Raw genomic sequence first — 14,714 nt, 5'->3', positions numbered from 1 at the left:
AGGGCATCCACAAAAATGAAGCATTTAATCCAGTCTTCCAAGACTTGGCCTTCTCAAAAGGCACTCTCCTTCCAGTCATAGAGAGAGCCAAATCCTAAGAAAGGGGAACTGGGCACAGGCTGGGTGTTCACTGATCCAGCTAAACAGACGCCAGCTCAGAGCTCAGCCCCAGCAGGAACTCTAATGGCCTATTTCCATCACCTAATGAGGGAGAAAGAAAGATGGAAAACTGGATCTCCAGAAGCTAGCCCATCCAAATAACTATGTACTGAATAAGGGAAGATTAAACTTGCATCTCAATTTGATATATTTCTAGAGGCATGGAAAATACCAATAAGAACCTTGCACATCCTCTGAAGACACTCAGCTGCAGTATTTCTAAATTTCTTACTGTTATTTTCCTCAGTATTTTGCTCCTACTACATAGTACCACAGATCTGATAGAAAATGAAGGTGTGGATGACTCAGGAGGTATAGGAAAATAGCATTTAAAAATCAAGAACAGGAATACACAGGAGGGAATTCTCCTCTGCAAACAGTGTTCCTTAAGACTTTAAGACTAAGACTTCTGGGCAAGATGGCTCATCAGGTAAAGGCACTTGCCACCAAGCCTGATCACACCTGAGTCCCAGGAAACCTGAAATGTATACAATTCCTAAGGCCCCTCGATAAGAGTTACACAGAGCACTGAGAATGCAGCTTTGCGAGTCATCATCCAGGCAAGGGTGGAGTTTTAGCCGATGCAACTGCCTATGAACCATCTCTGCTCCTCAAAGTGAGCCCTCTTTCATATTCTTATGATATCTATTAGATAGACAGACAGATAGATAACAAAATAAATGGATAGATGAATGAATGAATGGATAGATAACAAAATGAATGAATGAATGAATGGGCTGGAGAAATGACTTAGTGGTTAAGGACACTTGTTGTTCTTGCAAAGAAGTCGACTTTGGTCCCCAGAACCCACAATAAGCATCTCACAAGTGCCTGTAACCCTAGCTGCAGAGGATCAATGCCCTCTTCTGGCTTTCGCAGGTGTGTGCCGCTCTGGCTTTCTCACTCCCTCTCCAAAAATTTTAAAAAGATAATTTAGTAAAGTAGGAGGATACAAAATTAACACACAAAAATCAGTAGCCTTCCAATACACAAATGACAAACTGAGAAAGAAATCAGGAAAACAATATTTTCACAATGACCATCATGGCCATTCTTTATTGTCCACTTGATTACATCTAAATGAACTGCAATCCAAAATGGAGGGCACACGTACAAAAGATTATTTTTGCTTGGGTGAATCCACTTCTAGTCCAGACCTTTGAAGTAGGAAGACTCACACCTTTGAACTGGATCTTGAGGCAGTTAGATATTAATCTATGCCACACCTTCTGCTGGAAATCTACATAAGACATGGAAGAAAGAAGCTTTTGCTCGTTTGCCTGCTTGCTCTCACCTTGCTAGCATTCTTTCACTGGCATCAGAGCCTGCTTCTTCAGAATTCCAGCATCTCCTGAGGACCAACTGAGACACCAGCCTTGTGGACTGGGCAACTTCTGAAGTCTTGAATTTTTCATTCACAGCCCATTATTGTTGAATGAGTTGGACCATAGCCTGACAGTGACTTTAATAAATTCTCTTTATAAGTTCTGCTACTCTGGAGAACCCTGACTATTGCAATAGCCTTTTAAAAGAAATATGGAATAACTAACAAAGCAAGAGAAAGATTTGTTTAATAAGTATTGAAGGAAGGAGTCATCAGAAGACAGGAAGATGTCCCACGCTTATGGTTGGTAGGGTTAATACTGTGAAAACGGTCATTCCACCAAAAGCAACCTATAGATTCAATGCAATCTGTATCAAAATTCCAACACAATTCTTCACAAAAACTAAAAAAATAAACTTTTTTCAATAGTAAATTATTATTTATTACAATTTATCCAATTTGTATCCTGGCTCTGGCCCCTCCCTCATCTCCTCCCAATCCGATCCTCCCTCTCTCTTCTCCCCCTACATCCCTCCCCTCGTCATGGTGTTTCACTGCAGCAATAGAAACTCTAACTAGGACAGGAGCCAAACCCAAAAGGACACACAGACAGAGATACTATGGATACAAGGAACTGCAGGAAAAGAGTAAAATACAGTGACTGTTTAATGAGCCAGGAGTGGTGGTGTACGCCTTTAATCCCACAACTCAGGGAGGCAGAGGCAGGGAGATCTCGGTGAGTTCGAGACCAGACTGCTCTACAAAACAAGTCCAGGACAGCTAAGGCCGACGGAGAAACCCTGTCTCCAAAAAACTAAAACCAAAACCAAAACCAAAAAAATAAAACCAGAGAGAGATAGTTTAATAGGAGTAACGGTTTTCTGCACTGTTGAAAAGTATTCTGAAATAAGACTTGGAAATGGTCAAACAATTCTGTAAATACATACATACGCCAGAATCCACTGACATTTACCCTTTAGATGATTAGAATTTTATTAAAAGTTTCTAAAACTTTAATAATCAGTGAGACAGCTTTGTGGTTGCAGAGGCCTTTATCCCAGTATTCAGGGAGCAAAGGCAGGCAGATCTCTGAGTTTCAGGATGGCTCAGTCTACAAAATGAATTCCAAACTAGCTGAGTCTACATAAATATGTCTCATAAAAATAAAAATAATCAAAATCCATTAAAAAAAAAGTCAGTGAGATGGGGTTTTAGCAAATCAGCAAAAATCGTAATAGTTATTACTGCAGGAAAGTTAAAGAAAGAACAGAATTGACAATGGTAGTAAAAAGGACCTGATTTAACTTACACAGCAGCATACAAGTAAGTAACATCAAATAATATTAAACCAATGTGAACTGATCAGAGCTTTTAATCTACTAAAAACATCTTTGCCTAGCATGGTAGCCCATGTTGCAGTGTTTACTTAGGAAGTTGAAATGAGATGACTTGAGCCTGAGACAAGGCAGGGCAACCTACAAACCCAGCTCAAAAATAGAACAAAAATGTACATAGAGTACTGGTTTTCAACCTGTGAGTTCTGACCCCTTTGGAGGCTGAATGACCCTTTCACAGTGGCTGCATATCAGACATGTGGCATATTAGATATTACATTACAATTCATACGAGTAGCAAAATTAGAGTCATGCAGCAGCAGTGAAATAATTTCATGGCTGGGGTCAGCACAACATGAGGAACTGTATTAAAGGGTCGCAGCATCAGGAAGGATGAGAACCACTGACAGAGCTCGGACTGGGATTGCTGCTCAGCACAAGAGCATCTGTCAAGCTTACATGAGGCCCTGAATTTGATCTCCACCAGCACTTCAGGGGAAAGGGGACTGGGATGGGGGCGGGGATACAGGCAGGACTTAAAAAAAAATTTAAAAGCAAGATGGAGCTAAGATAAAAAGCACTTGTCACCTGAGCCTAGAGACCTGAGCTCGGCCTCCAAGACCCACGTAAAGTCAGAAGTGGAAGGAAAGAACAACTCTGCCACAGGGCATTGGAAGCAAACGTTACTGACTGGATACCCAGTTTTTGTCACTGCTAACATTTTAAAGTGCTGCAGCTAACGCCGTCACATAGGCTGCCATGCTGCCATCACCTGGCACTTAACAGCAGGGAGAGTGGCGCAGGAGACATGCCTGCGGGCACATGTATGAGGGTTTCTTCACTTCTATGTGCAATGAGAAGGCTCCCATAAACGAGGGTGACCCAAGTTCAAGGAGGTCTAACGGCATTTGCCTGCTTCCTTTTCCCTTCCTGTCAAGAGTTCCGCTCCACTGCTCCTATCGGTGCTGCTGCCTTCCCTAACATCAGAGCACAACTTAGTCAGCCTTTCAACATGTTCAACTGAAGACCAGTCACTCTCCTGACCACTGTTGTCCAACACAAACCCTATCATGTAAGCCCAACTACTAATCCCTTCATTCCACTAGTTCTAGTGACATTAGATCTGTGTATAGATTTTAATACATAAAGCTCATAATCATACCTATTAAAACATCATAACTGTACATGTACAGATAGCAAAAACCAAGAAACATGACCCCATCACCACAGAATTTAAAAATAACTAGAAACGTTTATGGTCAGTGCTTACAACTTCCTTTCAAACAAAAATAGTGGACTGTGTAAACATATTATTTTTCTACATCTTAAGCTAAGAAACTAAAATTCCTTTGATGAAACTCATTCACTCTCTAGACCAGGGACCCAAGTTTCTGAGGAGCAGTCACTGGTCAGCACCAGCTGCTGGCAGGGCCTGGCCGTCACGCATGCTAGACGAGGCTGGCGCCCTTTGTTGACTTCCCCTATTCACTGTGGACTTCTGTAGGCTCTTCGTGTTCCTAACAGTGTGTTTCCTGGCCTCTACTTACAGTCACCAATAGATAAGTAAGTGAAGACTAACAGCAAGAAGAAAGCACATGTTATATTTAATTCAATCTCACTAGTCCAAATGTAACAAAGGCTCTTCCCAGGAATCAAAACACAACAGAACCAGGCTCTTGCCCAAGAGTGAGTTACCATGGAATTCTCAGCATGGAAAGACACTTGATGAAATTTTTAAATAAAAAGACAACATAATAAAAATGCATCAAAATTATTTTTAAAAAAACAAAAAATTACATAGACACAGAAAGAACAAGTGAAAGAATATAATTCCTCTCTGAAGAACTTCAGTCCCACGGAATCAAAGGGAACGTGAGTTTACTTACCTAATTTTGTAAAACAGAAATATCTCCCTTGCTACTTTCAGGAAGCTGTAGATAATGCAATATTTGATGAGCAGCCACTAAAGCACAAGTCTTGCACCAACTAACATAAATGAATTAACTCTAAAACAGCAACCATATCTGAAACACTAGTCTCAGTTCTGTGGACCAGTCTGTGTTGAATACTTGGGAAAATATTATTTACCAACTTTCTTTTTTTCCTCTGCATAAATATATACACTATTCAAGCCTGTAATTTATTTAAAACTAATTTATTTTGCTCTTTTAAGAAGAGTGCTAGAAAAGAGTTAATTTATTGATTTAACAAACACATAATTTTGTGGCAGGCACTGGAAATAAATAAGATACAAATAAACAAACCAATAAATAAATCCCTGCCCTCACTGGCAGGAAGAAAAGCAAAAAAATAAACATTATCTGTAATGTGGTAATATGCAGAAAAAATAAATAAACTGTAGAGAGAAAAGTGTAGGCAAGGGGAGAGAGTAAGCAAGGAGTGACAAATGAGCCAGTCATGAAATTATCAAGAGAGCACAACAAACACAAAGCAAAAGGCGGCAGAAATACCTGCCTGGTATGATAGGGAAAAAAACCGAAGACTAAAAAACAAAAGAAACAGAGACAACAAGGTAGACAGCTCTGTAGGAATGATGCTAGAGGCTGACTTCTGGCATGCACACCAAAGCAGCTGGCATATACTGACAGAAGGAACAGGAGAGTGTAATAGACAAGGTCAAGGCTAAAAGCCTTACCGTAAACTGGTTTGTGGGCAATTTTTTTAAAATACCTTTTCCAGCCACACTGATAGGTAACTAACAAAAGTTGTATATTTAAAAAGTACATAGTTTCAGAGTACATCAACACTGGGCAGCAGCATCATTCAGCAGCGGGACACTCCCCTTGCACAGACAGTGGCCCCACACAGGGATACCAATACAGCTGATCAACAGACCATAAATGACTACCACAAGCTAAGTCACACATCCATCATGTCACACAGGCCACCTTTGGGGAAGGCACTTACCATCCAGTCTTGATCAATTTCAAGTACCCACTGCATCACTACCTACAGACCTGTACTCCTAATGCAGTGCATCCGACCTCCCAAACAGATTCACTTGATACATTTACGTCCTCTGACCCCAACACACCAACAGCAGCAAGCATGTCTCTCTGCTTCTGAATTTGAGCTTTTCAGAATGCAAGATGACAGCATTTGTCAGGCAGTAGTGGGACATGCCTTTAGTCCCAGCACTTTGGGAAGCAGAGGGAAACCGATCTTTTGAGTTCAAGGCCAGCCTGGTCCAGAGAGTGAGTTCTAGGACAGCCGGGGTTACAAAGAGACAGTCTCAAAAAACAAACAAACTAAAAAGACAGCATTTGTCTTTTTGTGTGTGCCTCATTTTACTTAACACAATGTTCTCAAGGTTTATCCATTTTGCCCCACATGGCAGGTCTTTCTTTTTTATTGAATAACATTCCTTTGTTATTCCTGATCTGTATCACTTTTTTAACAACTCGTTTCTTCAACACTTGTTTCCACATTTAGGCCACTAAGCCCTGAAAATAATACTAAAATGGACATGTGAGGACGTGTGCTCTTTGAACAGTTTCATGTATCAGGTGAAGACCCAGAAGTAGAATATATACGCAAAGGTGGAACTGCTAGGTCACAGCGTTGTCCTCGTTTTCACTGTCCGAAAAACACTTCCCTGTCACTTTCCATAATGGCTTTAACAACTCACATCACCAGAAAGAATTCCTTTTTCTCCACATCTTGCTGGCACAAACCTCTTCTTTATGACACCATCCTAATAGATGAAGGAAGCCTCACTTCCAGTTTGCATTTCGCTAACGATTATCTGTGTGGGATATCCATCTGCCTGCTGCTCATTTGTGTATCTTTTTTCTAGTCAAGTATATAATAGTTAACACTGTCACTTGACAGAATCTAAAAATCAGCTGGTATACAGACTTCTGGGAAATTCTGTGAGGGGTTATGACATGAGTTATGTGAGAATGTGGCCTTAACTATGGGAACTCTATTCCCTGGGCAGGGAATCCTAGACAGCATCGTAAAACAGAGAAAGTAATCTGGGCAGTACAGGGCATGTGTTAGACACTGTCACTCACTGCCTGAGTGGAAGCAGCATGAGGAGCTGCTTCAAGTTCTGCCACTTAACTTTCCCCACTATGACAGACCCTTCAACTGTGAACCAGAATAAATTCTTTCTCTGTTAAGTTGCTTTTGTCGGTCAGGATATTATTTTTATCATAGCAACAGGAAAAGAAACTAAGATAATGTCCTGTGCCCATTTTTGTTTTGACACAGGGTTTCTCTATTTAGCCTTGAACTCAGGAGACTCACCTTGCCGTCTCCCAAGTGATGGATGAAAGGCATGTGCCACCACACTTAGTTCTATGCCATTTTTTAAAATTTGGTTTACAGTTTACGCCGTTGTGTTTTATGAGTTATTTCTATTTTTAGTGTGACGCACTGTTCTTATAATTGCTTCTGCTGCCTATACTTTGGTGCTCTGCTCAAATAAAAGTTATTGCCAATACTCCCATCACTTCTAATAAGTTTATAATTTGAATACAAAGTCCAATCTCATTATTTCACACGTGAACACAGTTCTCCCCGTAAATTGTAGAGACTATCTTTTCCCTGTTAGATAGTCTTATATCACAGTAGTCAGCTACCCGTTTCTGAGCTCTCTATTCGGTTCTATTGCCTTACGACTATTTTATGCTGGTACCATGCCATTTTGGCTACAATAGCTTTGTAATATACTTTGAGATAGTAGAGTATGAGGCCTCCAATTTTGTTTATCTCAAAATGGTATTGAGTATCAACTCTTGAGGTTCCATATTTTCTGGGACTTTAAATAATTCTACTGGAATTTTTTTATAACAGTGATTACACTATGTTCACAGACAGCTTTGGGTAGTATTGACTTAATTCATTCTACAACCCATAATCACAAATGCTTCCACTTATTTGTGTCCTACATTCCTAAATGCTTTATAGTTGTTAGCTCACAGATAGTTCACCTCCTTGGTAATTCCTAATTTACTTTTATTTTATTCTTTTGATGGCCTTTTAAAGGTATTGTTTCCTTATTTTTTCATAGAGTTTCCTATTAGTATATGGAAATATATCTGACTTTTGTTTGTTGTTGTTGTTTTTGGCTTTTTGAGATAGGGTTTCTCTGTAACAAAGCCCTGGCTGTCCAGGACTCGATTTGTAAACCAGTCTAGCCTAACTCACAGAGATCCACCTGCCTCTGCCTCCAGAATACTGGGATTAAAGGTGTGAGCCACCACACCTGACGTGCTTTCTTTATGTTGCACTTTATACTGCAAATTTACTGAACCTGTTACTTTTAAATTATTTCTGATGGTGTCTTTATGGTTTTCCATGTATACAATCATGCTTTTCTGTCCCCACTGTCACAAAATATATATATATATGTATATATATATATATAAAATAAAAAAGAACAGTTATCTGTAAACAAAAACAACTACTTTTCTAGTGTGGATATTTTTTATTTCTTTCTCTTTGCTAAGTGATCTGACTAAGACTCCTAGCATTTTCGTAAATGGTGTTGTGTTTATAAAACTATGAGGGACAGTAGAGGCAGCTCAGTGCTTAAAAGCACTGGCTGTTCTTGCAGAGGACTAGGGTTCAATTCCCAGCACTGCCACACAACCATCTGTAACTCCAACTCCAGGGAAATGATGCCCTTTTATGGCCTCAATGAGCACCAGCACACATGTGGTACAGACATGCATACAGGCAAAACACCCATAAAAATTAAATTAAGATAAAATTAAAAGCGATGAGACTGGAAACTCTTGATTCTAATTTTTAAAAGCTTCGGCTTTCCATGTTTGAGTGAATTAGCTTGGGCTGTCATCAATGTTTATAACAGCCGTATAAATCACGCCACCCGGCAAAACCAAATGTTGACAAGGATGCAGAATAGCTGAACATGTGCTGCTGGGAATGCAAAATGACACCACAGAAAAGAGTTTAGTAATTTCTGTAAAGTTAAAAAGGTAGTTTTACCATGTGGTTCCATAAACCCACTATTCTTCTTTTTTTTTTTTTTTTAAGTAAAAAGAAACAAAGCTTGACCTCACCTAAGACCCTGTTTAATTCAGAAGGTCCACTACTTACTTTAAAAAAAAAAAAGTAGCAAAAGATCCAGGTCTTGTGTAAGGCCAAGAAAAAAGGTGCCGTAACTACACCATGGGTGATATGGCACTTGTGAGGAAACAATACCACCCGGCAGCTGAAGTTTCACAGCTACAGCTTTGCCTAAAAGGAGTACAAGCAGAAAGCCTTCTTCTGTCACAACTAGGAGGGACACAAACTGACAGGCTCCTTGTTAGACCAGGAAATGAATAGATAAGGCTTTGTGGAAGCTTCCCACAGACCTCTCATCTCACAGGACAAAGGCAATGCAAGCGCTGGGCCAAGACTCGGATCTGCAGCAGTCACACTAAGTACAACATGGATACATTCACTTCACCGGGGTAGAATGATGAAGGAGCCACTCATTTCAGTTTACCCAAGAGCCACCTGTAAGCCAATGATTACTGCTGATTGATCACTGATTAAAGCTACAAACAACACAGAAATACAGTAACAGATAAGTCAAATAAAATCTAAGTTTTTCTATACTGTAATACCATTTGTCAGCAAAACAGAATGAAATGACACAGTGTCAGAAGCTCAAGGTTATCCTTGGCTACACAGTTAAGTTTGACCCTAGTCAAAAATAAGTAAGACAAGCCAGGGCACACACCTTTAATCCCAGCTCTAGGGAGGCAAGAGCAGGGGTATCTTAGAGCAGGTGTATCTAGGCCAGCCTGGTCTAGAGTAGCAAGTTCAAGATAACTGGGTAACTTATAATTCTTTTAATATCTAGCCACTTTATAATTTTTTCAAAAATATCCATGTATTTTTTTAAAGATTCATTCATTATGCATACAGAGTTCTGCCTGCATGTACACCTGCACGACAGAATAGGACACCAGATCTCATAGATGGTTGTGAGCCACCATGTGGTTGCTGGGAATTGAACTCAGGACCTTTGGAAGAGCAGTCAGTGCTCTTAACCTCTGAGCCATCTCTCCAGCACCCAATACCCATGTATTTTAATGGCACTCATTAAGTTAAAATTTTTACTCCGTGTCAAGTTTCAGCACAGAGAAACCCTGTCTCAAAAAACAAACAAAAATAAGTAAGACCTTCAAAAAGAAAGAAAGAATTCCTGAACATTTTCACCAATGGGTTAAGCATTCTATGTTTACATTAATAAATGAATAAAAGGGGCTGGAGAGATGGCTCAGAGGTTAAGAGCACTGGCTGCTCTTCCAAACGTCCTGAGTTCAATTCCCAGCAACCACATGGTGGCTCACAACTATCTATAATGAGATCTGGTGTCCTATTCTGTCATGCAGGTGTACATGCAGGCAGAATTCTGTATGCATAATGAATGAATGAATGAATGAATGAATGAATGAATGAAACAAAGGTAGCCAGGTGCTGTGGCACACACCTGTAATCCCAGTAGAGGCAGTCAGATTTCTATGAGTTCAAGGCCAGCCTGATCTACAAATCGAGTCCAGGACAGCCAAGGCTACACTCCGAAACCCTGTCTCCAAAAAATGAGAAGAAAAAATTAAAAAAGGAAAAGAAAACGAAACAAAGGTGTAGAGGTACGGCAGTAGAGTGTACTAATTCGGTACTTTTTCTTTTGTTTGTGAGGCTCACACTGTCCTCACTGAGTGAAGGCAGCGTCTCACACATGAACCCAGAGCTGGCCAACACGATGAGGTATCCAGCCAGCTTGCTGCGCTCACAGTGACAGCGCTGAGCCCACCCAGCACTAACAGAGGTTCGAGGAACTCCAGTCCTCATGCTTGGTTGGTCGTACAGATACTTTAACCACTGAGCCACCTCCTCGGCCAGTCGGAAGTGAAACAATCAACTTAAGCATAGTAGCCAACGTCTGCACTCAGTTCCCAAAGGCAGGAAAAACACAAGTTCAAGTCAGGCAGGGGCGACATAGGGGAACCCAGTCTCCAGAAACAAACAACAAAATCAACCTGAGAAGTATTAGCAAACTACAGTCATAATTTTTATCATCACACTTTAGAAAAAAAATTGCCTGTTTCACAGAAGTTAATAGAATTAGGCTCTTAAGATTTTATTAATGATACTTAAAATTCCAATATTAACATCATTGTATCCTACAAAGTAAATATTTACATTTTTCCATCAGTAGTATCTGTGTATGTGTTCCTTTTGCTCAAATTTCACACTAGTTATGATCCATAATTAGTGTACTTTTATTTACCTATTTTATTTCCTAGATATAAAACCAGATACTTAATACTGAATAATAATTATATATGATCAACATACGTTTTTTAAAAATTTCATTTCAGCTGGGCAGTGGTGGTGAAAACCTTTAATCCCAGCACTCTAGAGGCAGAGCAGGCTGATCTCTGAGACCAGCCTGGTCTACAGAGCGAGCTAGTTTCAGGACAGCCAAGGCTACACAGAGAAACTCTAGAAAAACAAAAACAAAACAAAAATTACACATAGAGACAATGAGTGCTGAGTTAGTTAACTGGAGCTATAAGCTAAGGCAGAATACCATAAGGTTAATAGACCATTTGCTCAGTGATCTGTGAATTAATTTTCACGCTTTGCAGGGTCAAAGCATCAAGACTTCTGCTGGTCAGTCCTTCCGTCACAAGAACTGACAGATGTCCAGCCGGCTCAGCACAAATCAACTCTCCCCAGTTCTATGTACCATTGTACAGCAAACAAATCACGCAAGAAGTATCATCCTGGGGAAGTACAGCAGTAACAGATCCAAAATGCCACAACCGAGAACCCAAGAAATCAAAGTGGAAACTCTACTTCAGATGCTAAATTAAAAATACAGATGGTTTAAAATTCAAACTCCATTTCTAGGAAATCAGTATGTATACTTTTACAGTGGGATAGGAGTATAATTGCGTCGTGGTAGAGTGTATTCTTGGCATGCACAACGCCCTGAGTTCAATCCCCAACACCAAAAATGAATAACCAAATAACATGCCAACTTTGACACTCTTCAAGCTGGAATAATTGTAAAATTGAAGACAAGTGCTGATCTCTTTCACTTTTCCATGTATCAACTTACATACTTTTCCATTTTTGTGACAATTATAATCTAAAATTGTAGTAACATTCATCTTTCAAAGTAGACAAACCTGTTTCTTATCAGTTGGCCACAATTGCAATCTAAACATTTTTCCATCCCCTAATTTCTCTTCTGACAGACACCACCTTCCCATAACACGCTACGTAAGGCAATAAAATTAGCACTTTTGGTCTTTTAGGTTTTGTCTCTCCCGGCAGCCGTGAATTCTGAAAATAAGCATAACCCTCCTACCCACAATCCACTGCAAAGTATAAATCAACTATGCTTGGCTTGTTCTAGGCCACCCTCCCACCCTATCCCAAACCGTCATGCCACCATCTTGGATGCTCAAGTTCATTACATAAAATGGCACATTTACATTCACTCTATCCCACATCCTCCCCTAAACCCTAAATGTGGGCCTTACGCTACCTAATAAAATGTAAATGCCATGTCAAGTAGTTGTTACTCTGTATCATTTAAGTAATGACAAGGGAAAGGTCTGTTTGCATTTACACAGAGGGATTATTTTCAATCATCATTTGATTGAAATCACCAATGTAGGACCCTCCAACGAGGAGGGCTGATGGCAGATGGTATCAACATGGATTTAATTCTCTCACAGATCTTGAACTACATTATAAATCCCTGAAGACTTTAGGAGTAGACCAGCAACAGTTCTGGGCCAGGGAAGACTGGTCAAAATCAAGCAATCAAACCTTTGAATCATTCCTACACAGCTCTGGGTTAGTAATGCATATGACAGACATTTGTGAGGGGTTTTTATCAATCTCTGATCAAAGAGACGCACACTCTTCCTACTGAACACGCACTCTCAAGCACTTCTTTGAAAAGGACTGCATCCAATTACGTCTGATTCACTCTCCAGTACAAATGTCTGTAACACCACAACAGAGTTTGGTACATGCATAATCAACGTCTAAGCACAGTATTTTTGATTAGCCATGTGGTTCTCAAAAACACTTAAGAACCTATAAATTAATGCATCTGGTTTTTCTAAAATTCATACTAAGATTTGAGCACGTTTTCCAATACAACCGGGGCTGAGGATGTCTTCAGAGATGGGAACGGGAGCAAGAACGTCAAAAGCGGGCAACAGTGTAACATCATGCTTCCGTTTCCACTTTACCCAAAGAGAATTTACTGTCTTTTATTATTTTTTTTTAATGTGCATCAGTGTGAAGGTGTCAGATCCCAGATCCCTTGGAACTTGAGTTACAGACAGTTGTGAGGTGCCTTGTGGGAATTGAACCAGGGTCCTTGGGAAGAGCAGACAGTGCTCTTAACCACTGAGCCATCTCTCCAGCTCCAAAGAGAATTTAAATTCGAGTGGGGAAAAAAAAATGGTGGAAGAACCTGGAATTCAGTATAAGCCCTATGGAAAATAAGACACCCTGGATTTGCAAAGCATGAGTTCATTTTTAAAGTGTTGTTTTAATCCGTAAGAATTTTACATTTATCCCATGACCAGCTGGTTCCCATCGCACCAATGTCTTCCCCCGCCCCTTTCTCACCTTCCTACACACACACACACACACACACACACACACACACACACACATCCACTGAGTGCCAAGCCAATCACCATGGGAAAAAAACTACACCATGTGGCTCATTTTCCTAATTCTTTGTGAAATATAGTCATAGTTCTTTTTCCCATAGGAAAATTACCTATTCTAACGGGGCCTGGGGAGGAAAACCAGCTCATTATCAGGCAGTTTCCCATTCTCCAAAGGGAGAAAAAAAAGAGCATTAACTTATAATAAGGAACAGCCGTCCCACCGTGTCCCCCTTTACAACCTAAAAAAAAAAACAAAAACAAAACTGTTTTAAACTTAAGGGTTAAGAATGTTGTTTTGTCCTCGGGGCGCATTCTCGGGAATGGAAAACTGCGGCGTCTCACTTTGCAGACCAGCACCCCTGGAACACACCTCGGACTTGGGGCAGAGGGTCGGTCACCTAGTCGTCCACCCCACGCAGCCCTGCCGTCCGGGCAGGGTTCCGTTAGACAGAGCAGGCCACCCTCCACCTCCTCCACCTCCCCCGCCATCCCGAAGCGGTCCTGACAGGCGCGGGGCGCGGGGGCGGGCGGGCCCGGGAGGCGGGACGCCGCACACGCGCCGCACCGCGGGCCGGCCCGGGGCCGCCTCCCCCGCCGCCGCGCTCGGCCCGTCCCCACCCCGCGCCCGCCGGGGCCGAGGCTCTCCCGGCGGCCACCCCGGCCGCCCGCGCGCCCCGCGCCCCCCGCGCCCCGCCGGGATGCGCGCCGTGCCGGGGGGCGCGCCGCACCTGGATGTAGTTGTTCTCGCAGTAGTCGGCCACCCGCTCCAGGTTCGTGTAGCTGTCGAAGAGGGCCCGGCGGCCCCCCGGGATCTCCTCTTCCAGCAGCATCTGCAGCTCCGCCATCTTCACATCCTCCTCCTCCTCCGCCTCCTCCTCCTCATGCAGCCCGCAGAGGCAGCGGGCCGGCCGCGACGCCCGGGAGAGGAGGGGCAGCGGCGGCCGCGGCGGCGGGGAGCGGGAGGAGCGAGCGGCGGCCCCGGCGCGCGACGCGGGAGGGGGCGGCGGGGCCGGAGGCGGGGCGCGAGCCGGCGGGCCGCGGGGACGGTCACCGCGGCGACGGGCGGGCGGGCGGGCACGCGCACGCGCACGCGCGCTCCCCTCCCTCCCTCCGCCCCCGAGCGAGCGCCCGAAAAAGATTCCCACCCGCGCCGCCCCTCCCCCACTTCCGGCGTCTCCTAGCGACGGGAGGCGGGGGCCG

At 42.4% G+C, this 14,714-nt stretch overlaps 1 protein-coding gene across 29 annotated transcripts in view; it reads right to left on the bottom strand.

The window, feature by feature from the left end:
- Abi2 (abl interactor 2) overlaps positions 1–14,504 on the bottom strand; it is a 66,503-nt gene extending 51,999 nt beyond the window's left edge. For 8 of the 29 annotated variants that reach the window (XM_060368456.1, XM_060368447.1, XM_060368458.1 and 5 more), the window contains exon 1: positions 14,243–14,502. In XM_060368456.1, the coding sequence (XP_060224439.1) occupies positions 14,243–14,359 (117 nt within the window). In that variant the 5' untranslated portion in view covers positions 14,360–14,502. Of the gene's footprint in view, positions 1–14,242 lie in introns of all 29 variants that reach the window. The other 21 variants (XM_021655672.2, XM_060368451.1, XM_060368460.1 and 18 more) reach the window with 3 other exon arrangements.
- Between the last annotated feature and the right edge of the window lie 210 nt (positions 14,505–14,714).

Source organism: Meriones unguiculatus, chromosome 15 (genome assembly GCF_030254825.1).
Source record: "Meriones unguiculatus strain TT.TT164.6M chromosome 15, Bangor_MerUng_6.1, whole genome shotgun sequence".
Taxonomy (NCBI): domain Eukaryota; kingdom Metazoa; phylum Chordata; class Mammalia; order Rodentia; family Muridae; genus Meriones; species Meriones unguiculatus.
Note: the sequence above shows the minus strand (reverse complement) of the source record. Positions and strands in the feature narration are given on the sequence as shown.